Raw genomic sequence first — 12,798 nt, 5'->3', positions numbered from 1 at the left:
TTAGGGCTGGGCGATTAATCGAATTTAGATATTATTTTTTTAAGTTCTCAGTTACAACGTTTTTTTGGGAGCGACAATAATATATATATATAACATATATATATATATATATAATCGTGATATCAATATTGACCAAAATAATCGTGATTATGATTTTCCCCATAATCGAGCAGCGCTACCTATAATTAGTGTTACGAGCGACACCTGCGTCGGTCCTACTAAGAACCCTGTGTGGAAGAAGGTCCTTAATGTCGGCGGCCTACCTGGCTCCGGCCACCGCCCCGTCGTTCTTCCCCAGTGGTTCGTCCAGCTCCACACCGCACCAGTCCCCCTTGGCGAAGTCCGTCTCACCCAGGAACCGCACCACCCCCGCCTTGGTGCCCCCCACCTGGGTTACCACACGAAGAGATACACAAAACGTGGACAAAGTGCTTATGATAGTAACAAAATTGGTTTTAAATGTGGCAATAAAGATTATTAAATGGTCAACATGGTAATCTGTGCGATTTGTCGCTGGGATTAAATAAAACTGTAATTTAGAGAAAACAGGAGTAAAATACTGTCTCCTAATTCTAAGTGTCAAGGGACTGGGTTACGCCCAAGTGAAGCTGTCGGCTTGGTGTGTTTGTGGATGCGTGGAGCTCTGACTGGGCTGCAGTTGACGGTGCGTCATAGAGGGTTAAGCTTCTTGGACACTCATAGTATAACGCCACTGTGTGTGGTGGATCTCATATACAACATCATTATAACCTCATTATAACGCTCATACACAACAATGGTACAAGCTTAAAAGAAAGGAGCACTAAGTCGCCACTGGCCGTATCCATGGAGATGGAAGTATTCTCTCCTAGTGCTGGAACTCCAGCTGAAACAGGGGGTTCAGTCACAACCTCAAAGCTTTAATATTCTGAGGGATGGTTGTGCTCTCACCAGGACTCGGTCTCCGAGCCTCAGCTCCCTCTGGCCCTTCTTGACTGAGTCCGTCTCGGAGAGGTTGGTCATGGACCCGCTGGTCGGGAGTGCTATATCTAAACTTCCCATCGTCCTGATGCCCGAGCCCTGGGCTGGAATGACAGCGGGATCTTAGACTGATGATGTCACAAAGATTAATAAAGTAGACATTTAAAGAAAAGAATAGATAAAATCCTTGTCACTACAATAACATAAGCCTATTTATACAATAATACGGTCATTTCCTTTAATATTAAATAACAAATATAAAAAAGGATAATAAAATAAAGAAATACAAGAATACATCAATAAGTATTGGTGTTTATGTATTATATAAATTACCAGCGGGGGCAGCAGTCGCGGGGGCAGCAGTCGAGGGGGCAGCAGTCGCGGGGCTGGTGGGCGTGGCCTCTGCCTCCCCCTTGGATTCACCCTGTGCTGGGCTGGCACCTTGGGCCGGGCTGGCATCAACCTTCCCTCCGTTCACCACCGCCTCCTCTTTCTCCTTCTGCGGCAGCGGGGTGTGGGACAGCTTGGACGGCCGCGTGAAGATCCCCTGGCCGTCCTCGCACGTGAAGTAGCGGACCCCGGCCACCGAGCCGTCGTTCTTCCCGATGCTCTCCTCCAGCACGATCCCGGCCCACTGGCCCGGGGCGAACTGGGTGCCTCCGATGAACCGCACGCAGCCGGCCTTGTTGCCGTTCACCCAGACCTTCTCCCCCAGCTGGAAGTCCGGCCCGGGGGCTCCATCGTGGCCCGGGGAGGTGGCCCCGCCGGGGGCCGGGGGTCTCTCCGGAGCAGGGGTAGGGGGGAAGGCCTTCGCAGCGCCTGCGGGAATGATGGAACGTGTTGTATATTTGATTAAGATCACCTAGAGCCACGCTGCTGGGACGGGTGGAAGACAGCTACTCTGCAGACACAGTACAAGGACCTCTTTGTTTATAACATTTAAGGAATGACCCTTGGCAATGGAATAATGCTACATTCCAAGACTTTTTTCAATTAACACAGTTTGTTTCATTCCTTATAAAGAATGATCCAAACATAGAAAAGCACATATCAAGTGTGGACACAGCATGTCAATAGAGGCCTTCCATTCCATTTATAAACAAAATCAACAATCAATTCAGTAAAAAAGGTGTAGAACTATTTTCTTTCCAAACCAACTGAAATAATCAATACAGTGGTGACATTTTACAAGGAATGTTAAAAGGATGAGGCCATTAAATAAAAACAATCAACTTAAATCGAAGATACACCCTGCTGGTTCCTACCCGAAGAGGGGGACGTCCTCACTGGCACTCCAGCAGGGCGTCCTATCTTGGTAGGGGGTTTCAGTCCACTGGGCTTGCCTGTACTCATGGCTGTCTCTGTCTCTGCCTCCAGGCCTGTGGGTAGTGGGGGGAGTAGCAGGGTCTTCTTGGTCTACTGGGCTGCCCAAGGCCCACTAGGCCCACACACTACCATCACAAAAAAAGACAAAAAAGATATGAGTTAGTCCCTAGCCTTGTTCTCAGCCCGTCTGGCTCCTCATTTGCTATTTGCCTATCAGTGGCTTTGCTTCTGTCATGTGTCCTGGCATATGTCATCTGTGAGCCCGTACTGTATTGTTGAGTGCCCCTTGCACAGTTTGGTTTTGTACTACTGTAGTCTTTGCTGTGCTATGACTTGCCTCTTCATGCGGTTTGTTGCCTCATACGTATATATCTGCAGCTCCCTTGTTTTTTTGTCATCTATCTTTCTGACCTGGCAACGGCCTGGCAAGAGGCGAATTGTAAAAAAAGGGACATAATAAATTGGGGATCGAACCAGGTGCGTTTAGGCAGGGAGTTGACCATTGTGCTATCACCTAATCTACACACAATTATATTCGCACTGTATCTAAATAAGTAGATGACATGGATGGCAATTCATATATAGTAACATAGTAATAACATGAATTGCAAATCATTTAATTATCTCAAATACACCAGGCTAAGAAAGAAGCAGGTGCATGCTTAGGCCTAATTAGCCAGTAGAACTGAAATTCAAAAATCGACCATTAATATCCCATAAAGTAATAATAATAATTCGAAATATAATACAATTTTTGTTGGGTTTAGGATATGAAAAAGTCAGTAAAAATAAAACACAAAACAACATTTCAACTGTCATGACGACTAATAGTTCGACACTGCCTTGTTTTATATAATTATATAATATTCGCCCCCGTCCAACTTCAAACCTTAACACAACGAAACATGGACTACAATATCCAATTCCTATTGAACAGTAATACAAATATTCTGTAGACTCAGGGGGACCCTCGTGGATCGGGTGTTTCCAACCTGTTTACCAGCCTAGGTAGTATGAAAGAAAAGACGCCCACACCAGGTGCAGTACCCGCCCTATGAGGACAATATCACACTCTGCAAGTCTTACATGCTCATGTCTTCAACATGTGTCTTCACACGTCGTGACACTGTCTGACAGGACATCCCTTGAAACCAAACAATCGATATATTAGGAAGTAACAAGTGTTTTACACCATGTATTCGTACAGACATATGTGCGATGCTGCATATGACGTGTCGTGTCGACTGTGTATCTATTGAATACGCCCAATGCCGATACTTTTCCCAGTCATACATGGATTCATGTTCAGTTCGTTACCGTCAGTTGTTTACGATCCCTGCTGGAATGTGAAGCTAGCTAGCTTACTCATTAGCGATATAGCATAACAGTTTTACGTTGGATCATTAGAAAGCTCGTTTCTCACGAGCATAACATGAAACAAACACACATATGCTGATGACAATCTGACAACTTAACAAAAAGGCTTACTTGAGGCTTGGTCTATAAAGGAAATGTTTTCTGAGTTAAAGCGACGTAGCGTTTTCGCGCAGCGTCTCCACCGACAGCACCGTTAGGTTTATGAAGACTGATCCGCTCCCATCCCAGGCTCTGTCTGAGTAGTTGCTACAATAGAGCAGGCTGCAGTCTCAGGACCGCAGTGTCAGGACCGCATTCATAGGACCGCATGTATAGGTCTCAACATTTCCTTGGAGGGCGGAGGAATCTCACGATGAGCAGCTCAATAATAATGAATGAAAACAGGGTGAAACACAACAGGAAGCTAACCTAATAACTAAACTTAAACAAATAACAAAAAGTACTGTAACTTACCCTGACCAAAAGCTTAAACGTAACCATCTCGGACCTAATACCTAAATGAACCATCACTAACCTTTTAACAAAACGTAACCATCTCTAATGTAATACCTAAACTTTAACATCTCTGTCCTAGCACCTAAACGTAACCGTATCTAACTTAATAACTCAACAACAAACATCTCAACTTAAACATCTCTTTCCCCTACTACAGTAAACTTAACCATTTATATCATAACACATAGGCCTAAACTTAAAACAATCTCTAACCCGACACAACAGTTCTTAGAAATGCGGTCCGATGAGTGTGGTGCTGTAACTGCAGCATTCACTATTGCAGGAACGTGTTATTTGGCTCCAGTCTCCCATCCTGGCCGATCCCTGCCCACTGCCCAGACAATCTGACGTAAGCTTTATCGCTATGTTATTTTCCAAAGATCCCTATGATTTATCCTATAAATAAAGAGAAAGCTGTCAAAAGTTACGTGGAATTATGGAAAGGATAACCTTTTTGATCTCTTTTTCTCTTTATGCTGTTTATTCTTTGTCTGCTGTATTTAGTTTTATACTTAAAAATCGTTGGTTCGATATAGAAGATCACATAGTCCCCGAGGGAGCAAAGTTTCGCAGTATAACTTAATTGACCATGTTATGTTTTATTAACATGTGTAATATTGATTGGCAGGATCAAATAAATCGTTGTTATGGATTGATAGTGGCATAACAAAGCCAATATGGCAATTATCTGAACACGTATTAATGAATCAACACCTTCAACACCTCAATTACCCATAATCAAACACAACATTATTCCTGATTGGGGACTGAGTGGATAAAGGTCCCTCTCACCTTATTTTATAGGTCCATGCCTCTCACCCATGGACCTATAAAGAAACCACTAAACCCACAGAAACGGATATACCTCCCTTCAAAGCATGTTTGGATGTCCTGCCCTCTCGCTCACCAGTAAAGTCAATTTAAAGCCTACTCTAGTCGTTCTGTCATGAAATGAGAAGTCCAGGGAAAGAGGTTAGGATTTTAAAAGTGACTTTCTTAAAATTACCCTTCAAAACCAAGATAAAATAAATTCTGCGAATGGAAAATGGAATTACCTATTCTCTTTAATGAATGTCATTCCAACTGCAACCAAACTTTCAATCACCGTTTAAAGCCTACGTTTTTGGAGGCTTAGACAAAATAACGTATTGATAGTAAAGCAGCAGTTTAAGCCATTTACAGGGAAGGAATTCATGGATTTATGTCTGATTGTCAACATTTTAATCGAGATAGCCTATCTGAGTCATCCGTTTTGAGGAACGGGGCGTTTGTTTTGGCTGTGGTCACCGTAATCGCTGATTTCAGTCTGCCCCCCCCCCCCCCCAAACAACGCGAGTAGGGCCTATCATTTCAAGCCGGTTAGTATAAATCTTTGCCCTCCCGAATCTATCGGGGAAAGCTAAATCGTGTGTCCTCAGACCCCCTACTTCACGATTTCAGGAGAATGTGGGACACTTGTGACAATGGGCTATACCAAATCGTTTGGCTATGCTTTCAACAACCTGGCTATTTATTTTCCCAGTCAGTTCAGGCGTCACTTAAATCCCGGATACGAATACTTTTGGTACACATTTACCACCTAAACGTGTTGCAAAACTACCTGCCAAAAAAAACACAGCTGAGACTTGCAGGAGCAGATTCGAGCAGTTGTAAAATGGATTTGTGCCCGCTCAATAAAATGCTGAATTAACATTGCGTTTTTTATCATTTTATTTGCGAGGAAATTTTTCACAGATGTGCATCTTCTGATGCATTAGTTCAAATTTGGGTTTACGAATGCACACCTTTTGGGCATGTTCTCAGATTATGAAACACGGGTGTGCGAATGTGTTTTGCACCAACTGCGCTGCAATAATTGATAGCAAAAGGATTTGTGCACCTGTAAAACAGATTTGCGTACTCGTAGACCCTACTTTGTGTTTACAATGGGATGACAAATATTTACGACTACAAATGTACTGTTACACATTTGTGACTTTAGAGTACACATGCAAAATAAATATATACGACTTCAAATTTACTGTGACTTTAGTGTACGCATTCAAATTCTGCAGTTACAGGTGCTAAAGACTTTTGCTACAATAATACCTTCATACACTTGAGGCTGTGTAGCTATGCACACTTGCAGATATTAGCCCACTGACGGCTGGGTTCGGTGTCCCGAGCCGGTCTCACACATCAGACCTTAGATATGAATCCAAAGACTAGCTAGATATGAATCCAAGTGTAGCTTATTGGAAACTATTCTGCGGTCGTTGTTGGTTTCCGGCCAGGGCTCCGTGTCGTCTCCCCCCCTAGAAGTTCTCCTTGGTCCGGGTTTAGCAGAGCCCAGACGCGCTCTAACGTCATCACTTTGTTATTTTCCCTCATTAATCATCCAAGATGGAAAAGAAAACAGTCAAAAGTTTCTTGGACTTTATAATATTTTAATATGATTATCTTCTTTTATTATTTGCATTGATCCTTACATTTTTAATTCGTATCCACCAGTTTTGTTTAATGGCTTGCAAGAAAAGAGCGGATAAGGAGATCACATTAGTCACGTTTCCATCTAAAAGGTGATGAGAATCTTCAGAAAGTTCGCAAAAAAGAAATTCGTATTAGTGGTTGGAGCGAAAAACTGCACACATTCCAGGGCTTGTCGTATCCTTTTGATAACATCCTCTCTTAGGTCCTGATATATAGTGGAATTGCGTTGTTTTCCATCTAAAATAGCTGTAATGTTTTTTTCTTCGATGAGAGCAAGGAAAAGTTTTACCTCTTCAGCGGTCCCCACGTATCTATTATGCACATTGGCCATCTGTTCCATGGACGTATTTAAAGGATAGCGTACATTGTACATATTTCTGTATTTCTGAAAATCTTCGCCACAGATGCTCTAGGGTCTAGACTCTATTGTATTGTCCCCCAGGGTGCAATTAGTTCGCGGTATAACAGTTAGGAGCTCTGTATAACTTACTGTAGGCTATATGCCTACACTTCGATAGATATTCTAATTTCCTCTAACAATGCAACCCCAAGAACTAACCACTAACTTGAAACAGAGCATTACCTTAGAATGAAAGTTACATGGCCTGATGTTTCATTTTATTGAGAGAAAATAATTGGATAAAAATTGTTCATTGGGCCTCAATTCTCAGCTTTTTCCTAGAACATCTTCAACAATGTATTTTGTTATTTATGAGTTCCCTTTCTGTTGACAAATTTCAGTAGAAAAAAATTCCTAAATGAAATAGGTCTAAATTCTTCATTACTTTATTTATAGGCCTAATATACACACTTAAAATGACATTTCGAGGCAATTGACACGTTCAGCTTGCCCAGCTCACTGATCAATTGCCCTATTTCCATTAACTTACCCCAAATATTTTTCTTGATAAAATGGGTAGAAATCACCCTTAGTTTATTACACTAACATTTGAGACACAATTTGTAACAATGGGGGGAATCATACAAAGAAAAATCCCCAATTGATATCTAGATCCTTACAGCAGTCACCGTTGAAACCTGCTCTTCTTCTTCCTTCCTCCCCAGCAGCTTGTTGAGAAGTTTCTGAAAGATGCCGCTGAACGAGGGACTGGAGAAGTAGTACACCAGAGGGTTGAGGACGCTGTTGAAGTAGGTGAAGCACACCGACGTATAGAACGCCAGGTTAGCCTCTCTGAAGTGAACGCACTCGCTGTACCAGTTCTTGAGGATCCACACGGCGACGCGGGATATCGTGCTGGGGAAGAAGCAGGTGACGAAGATCAATGCCACGGCCAGCACAAACTGCACGGCCCGCTTGATCTTCCCGCTGCTGTCGATGGTCTTGGTTCTCAGCTGCCACAAGATGCTGATAGTGCAGAACGCCACGATGGCCGTGGGTAGGAAGAACTGGACCACGTAGAAGGTGTTGTGCCAGGTGGACAGAGGGCTGTATCCCATGCAGATGTTGAAGCTCTCACACTGGGTGCGGTTGTTGCGGTAGAAGAAGTGGCTGTCAGAGAGCAGGTATCCTGTGGCGAGGACGATCAGCCCCCACAAGGACAGGGACACCCATAGCGCGTAGCCCAGCCCCATGCGGTTGATGGGGTGCAGAGGATGGACGATCTTCAAGTAGCGATCAACAGCCACTGCTGTGAGAAAGAAAATCCCTGCGGCGCGGTTGGCGGCCAGAAGGAACAGTAAGATCCTACAGGGGATGTCACCGTACAGCCAGTCTTTACCCCTGCGGTAGTAGTCGGCCCGGAAGGGCAGGCAGAAGAGCACGATGGTGTCGGCCACGGCCAGGTGGGTGAGGTACACCGAGTTGGGCTTCCAGCTGTCCATGTGAAAGACGAACATCCACAGTGCCACTATGTTCCCCAGCAGCCCAAAGATGAACTCCAGTATAAGGATGGGAGGCAAGAGCTTATCCAGGATGGGCGACTCGAAGGCACAGCAGATATCCGCCGGAGTGGTGTTAAACATCTGAGACATTGCTGCAGCCCGGCAGGTAAATTTCGACCGTCTGCTGCTGCCAACAGGGTCAACAGGGATAGGTATTGATTGCTTTTCGCGGAAAGTCAGCCGTGTCTGTGTGTTCATGCAAACTAACCTGATAACATGTAAATGTATAGGGTTGGCACACAAATGCTATCAGTATGTATGTACTAAAAGGTTGCCTCCAGGGAGGTGCTCTTTGCACAAGGGAATATGGATAAAAGTGTAAACTGTATTTGTCTAGGGATGTCGCCATCATTATAAAACTATTATGATTCAGCAGATGCACACTCCAGGGGACTCAACCAGATGCCAAGTCCCTGAAAAACAACCAGCTTGTGGTTAGTTAGCAACTTGGTCACACGTATAACAGATAACCAGGATCTGAATTGAAACTTAACCGTTTTAGCCTTCTTGAAAAAAGGTGTTAAAACGTGTACAAATAATAAGTAGTGACCAGGTGAATGAGACTGAAATTTATTAGCCTAGATTTGTGTTGAGAGAAATGGGAGGGATTCACATAATACCACAGCTTTTGGCAAATGAGAAAGCAGCTATCATAACTAAAATTGCCAAGTCTGCAGTATTTATATACAGTAAATAAAATAGATATAAAATGATTCTTTTTTTTTAATGTTAACGTGTACATTTGGCCAAGGTTTTGCTGTTACATGTCACATCCATAATCAGTAAAAGTGCATATTAGATCTTCACTTCTTGACTTCTCCCAAATCGTCGATGCTGTCATCGTCCACCTAAAAAGAGAAGAGTTTGACTCAGTTTTTTGTGTTATGTTGTCCTCCTTCTTTCTAAAGGCCATGAAACATCAAGTCCTTAAGACGAAATATAGCCATAAGATACCCGCTTTCAAAAATGTTCTGCCATCCGACCATAGCTAAGACATTTTCTTGCATTTGTCTTGGCACAAGTTTTAAATGTTGATAAGGCTTACGCTTCAATTGTTGCTCAATTTTCCTAATAAAATGGCTGAATTAGTAAGGTTTCTTCTGACAAATGTACTTATTGAAAGTTGCTTTGGATAAAGGCGTCTGCTATATACCCTATATGTTAAAGTTTCAAAATGAACAAAAAGCAACATTTTTCCTTATGTATAAAGGAGAGCACTGACCTCTGGCCACTTTTCCTGAATGACATCAATGATGTCATCTGTGAAGTCTCCCTGAATAATGATCTCATCCTCCGGCGTCACCGAGGCTCCACAGGAGAACTTCTGGGCAAAGAACCGCTGAGCATCCTTAAGCTCGATGTCTGGAAGGTTTGGCAGCACCACAGAAACCCAGAGAAGTACATTCAGGGCCGATTGCATGGATTTAATTTAAACCAATGCTAGTCGTCTGTGTTTGATTGGACTACTCAGATGTGTTCTTCTTACCAAACGTTTGTAGGCCACACACTCTTGTGACGTATTTCTTCTTCGCCCGCGGGATCTTTGCTATTGTGACTTTCTGTGGTACCGATTTCTTTTTCTGTTTAATCTGGCCTCTTCCACCTGCAAAAAAAATACCACAGATATTCTCAAACACACTGTAAAAAAGATTTGTTAAACCAAGTAACATTGTCTACAGCTTCATCTTGTCACATTTTTCTAGTACTTTAGCATACCTTTTTATCCAAAGCAATTAATAGGGAATTCGGATACATGTCATTCATAAGGGTGATTAAAGGTAGATGTGGACATTGGTTGTCAAACCCAGTAACTTCCGGCTTGGAGTCAAACATCCTGGCCACTACACTACCCTGTCCCTAGTAATTGAAAATACTCTTTATTGAAACATCATATGAACCTCGCTTCTGTTTCTTCCTCTCCTCCTCTTCAACTAATGGTGGTTCCTCTCCGGTCACAACCTCCAGTTTCGGTATGTTTCCCTGGGGGCCTGCGAGACAGAAAAAGAGAATCAATAGTAAATGCACAAAACACAATTAGTGACACAATGAGAGCTTACAACAACTGCATGTTAGTGCGACAGCGGAATAAATATTTCATGTGCCTTTGTGAAATAGGCTGTATTAACCTAATGGCGATTAGGTTTTTGGTGATTATGCTTGATATTATTGGCTTGCCATTCGTGGTTTATAAATTCAAGTCAGTGAAAACGCGTTACATCATCGGACTATCACGATGGACAGCAGAATCTGGAGGAGCAAAACTTAAATCATTCCCTGCTCTGCCAGTAGGGGCTGCTGATACCTACCAATATAGACACCATACATACAAACCTCCCTGGGAAATATGTGTTGAATGGAAAAGTACCTCCCAATATTGTGAGGAAAAGTATTAAGTCTACATTTATTTGGTTGCTCAATTTGAGGTATATGTAAATCAGACAATGAAATTCAGGACATGGAGTAAAGGGAAGATCGATTATACTTGACACACCAGAATCCATTAATAAATGAGATAGCCGAGTAATAGGAGGAGATACAATTGTAGAGGACATCGCTTTTGGCGAAAAGCACCCGAAAGATTTCCTTTGACTTATTGTCCATGATAAACAAAACATTAATTAATAAATGCCGCCTGTAATTTTATGAGGACAATCTTACTTTTGGATGCAGGAGCTTTCTAGCACATTGATTATTCTGATTGTTACAATGAGTAATTTCAAAGTCACGCAGCCATACCTGGCAGGGCTGACAGGGAAACTAACTGTAGTATTTTTGCATTTGATATACCACTCAAATATTACATTATATATGGCCGGTACTCACCTACAGTCAGCCTAGCAAAGAGATCTGGAAAGTTCTTCTCCAGCCAGTGCCTGCATTTTGCTGGCTCTGGCATATACTCACAGTACTGTAAACGCAAGGGTACAATTACATCACTTGGATTCCACAATATGCTATATGGTAGACATTTACTTTAAATATACAGCCAATAGCAAAGGAGTGACAAGAAACGACATTATTAATATTTGTTTATTTACCTCTGTTGGCAAAGAGCACACTAAAACACAAAGAAAGAAGGGGTTAGAACACTAATAGAATGAATTTACAGAACAAATCACAGGCATTCATTCACAGTGCTTATCAATGTATCAATTACGTGATCAATAAATGATGTATTCTTACCTCCACAATAAAGGACTTTATGTGGAACCTTGGAATCCGAGTCAGCTGCACCATGGTCCCCTTTGTACTCAGGGGAACTGGATTCCATGTTTTCAGTAGTAGCCATTACCAATATTCTAGAAACAAATTAAAAAGTTAAGAACCGTCTTATGAATACAGGTTAGAAAATTACATCGGGAGCACTTCTACATTTGGGTTTAACCTAAGAACTGTACGCCAATAAAATCGAATACGCTGCCCCCAAAATATCCTCGTAGTTTCTTGATTCCCATAACCTCTTCATGAATAGATGGCATCAATACACTCTACTGATACAACTAGATATCTGGAGGGTCACATACAATATTTTCAAGTGTCATGTCTAATTGGACAGGACGCAACCATGTTTTTTGTTTAACCAATAACACAAACATAAGGAACTGCTTGGTTATTAGCATCGCACGCAGAGATGAAATACGTCTATAATAAGCTGACGTTAGCTTGCTAACACATGCGGCACTTATAAATGGACCAGTTGAGTCACCTGTTTAAGCTACATAGTGTTACTTCTATAGACAATGCCTTAAAGAATTGCACCCCCGTCCGGGCACCACACCGTCCATGTAAGTGAATGGGAAACTGTACTTGTATTGGTTTCATTCAACGCCTAGCCTCAACTTACCAAGCTGTCACCTACCGAGCCAAGGGAAACGCAATAACTGATGTGGTTGCGACGCTAGCAACCAAGAGGCTTGCTAACGTTGAGCCCACTAAACAGATCTTTAAATAAATAGAAAGGGACAAATTATGAGGATACGTACCCTTCAAAACACACTATTAATGTCTTCTTTTCAATAACGTAGATCGCATTATTGAAGTTAATTAAACTTGAAGAAATAATTGAGATTAGAGAGTTCAGTTGTGTTACATAGAGCACGCCTCTTCAAGCTTCGGCTCTTCCTCGTGAGTTTTGTATATCTGCGGCGTCACACCTAGGTCGTTGCCGCCCCCTATTGCTTTGGAGTATAGACCACAATAATATCTATCGCTTTATAATAATTATTATTTTTTAACAGTTTATTAATGTCACATCTAAAGTACAGATGT

At 42.3% G+C, this 12,798-nt stretch overlaps 3 protein-coding genes across 3 annotated transcripts; all 3 read right to left on the bottom strand.

The window, feature by feature from the left end:
- Positions 1-259: 259 nt before the first annotated feature.
- On the bottom strand, positions 260-4,379 carry LOC130372826 (CAP-Gly domain-containing linker protein 1-like). Its single transcript, XM_056578986.1, has 6 exons — positions 4,117-4,379; positions 3,775-3,991; positions 2,226-2,411; positions 1,294-1,779; positions 931-1,064; positions 260-388 (listed from the first exon to the last, which is right to left on the bottom strand). Exons 3-6 carry the CDS (start codon positions 2,311-2,313, stop codon positions 260-262), a joined length of 837 nt encoding a protein of 278 aa, XP_056434961.1. The 5' UTR covers positions 2,314-2,411; positions 3,775-3,991; positions 4,117-4,379.
- A 3,256-nt stretch (positions 4,380-7,635) lies between these two features.
- On the bottom strand, positions 7,636-8,988 carry LOC130372825 (hydroxycarboxylic acid receptor 3-like). Its single transcript, XM_056578985.1, has one exon. It carries the CDS (start codon positions 8,725-8,727, stop codon positions 7,636-7,638), a length of 1,092 nt encoding a protein of 363 aa, XP_056434960.1. The 5' UTR covers positions 8,728-8,988.
- Positions 8,989-9,083: 95 nt separating this feature from the next.
- denr (density-regulated protein) lies at positions 9,084-12,673 on the bottom strand. Its single transcript, XM_056578403.1, has 8 exons — positions 12,513-12,673; positions 11,713-11,828; positions 11,568-11,587; positions 11,353-11,437; positions 10,428-10,517; positions 10,016-10,132; positions 9,752-9,891; positions 9,084-9,377 (listed from the first exon to the last, which is right to left on the bottom strand). Exons 2-8 carry the CDS (start codon positions 11,816-11,818, stop codon positions 9,333-9,335), a joined length of 603 nt encoding a protein of 200 aa, XP_056434378.1. The 5' UTR covers positions 11,819-11,828; positions 12,513-12,673; the 3' UTR covers positions 9,084-9,332.
- Between the last annotated feature and the right edge of the window lie 125 nt (positions 12,674-12,798).

Source organism: Gadus chalcogrammus, chromosome 19 (genome assembly GCF_026213295.1).
Source record: "Gadus chalcogrammus isolate NIFS_2021 chromosome 19, NIFS_Gcha_1.0, whole genome shotgun sequence".
Classification (NCBI taxonomy): domain Eukaryota; kingdom Metazoa; phylum Chordata; class Actinopteri; order Gadiformes; family Gadidae; genus Gadus; species Gadus chalcogrammus.
Note: the sequence above shows the minus strand (reverse complement) of the source record. Positions and strands in the feature narration are given on the sequence as shown.

What these genes read in the sequence shown, in the direction of transcription:
- LOC130372826 (XM_056578986.1), bottom strand. Translation starts at nt 2,313, where the DNA reads ATGAGTACAGGCAAGCCCAGTGGACTGAAACCCCCTACCAAGATAGGA. An exon ending in GAGGACGTCCCCCTCTTCGG is followed by an intron (nt 1,780 to 2,225) that starts GTAGGAACCAGC and finishes TCATTCCCGCAG; the next exon opens with GCGCTGCGAAGGCCTTCCCC. An exon ending in GGCTCGGAGACCGAGTCCTG is followed by an intron (nt 389 to 930) that starts GTGAGAGCACAA and finishes GTGGTAACCCAG; the next exon opens with GTGGGGGGCACCAAGGCGGG.
- LOC130372825 (XM_056578985.1), bottom strand. Translation starts at nt 8,727, where the DNA reads ATGAACACACAGACACGGCTGACTTTCCGCGAAAAGCAATCAATACCT.
- denr (XM_056578403.1), bottom strand. Translation starts at nt 11,818, where the DNA reads ATGGCTACTACTGAAAACATGGAATCCAGTTCCCCTGAGTACAAAGGG. An exon ending in TAAAGTCCTTTATTGTGGAG is followed by an intron (nt 11,588 to 11,712) that starts GTAAGAATACAT and finishes TTTGTGTTTTAG; the next exon opens with TGTGCTCTTTGCCAACAGAG. An exon ending in TGTGCTCTTTGCCAACAGAG is followed by an intron (nt 11,438 to 11,567) that starts GTAAATAAACAA and finishes TTGCGTTTACAG; the next exon opens with TACTGTGAGTATATGCCAGA.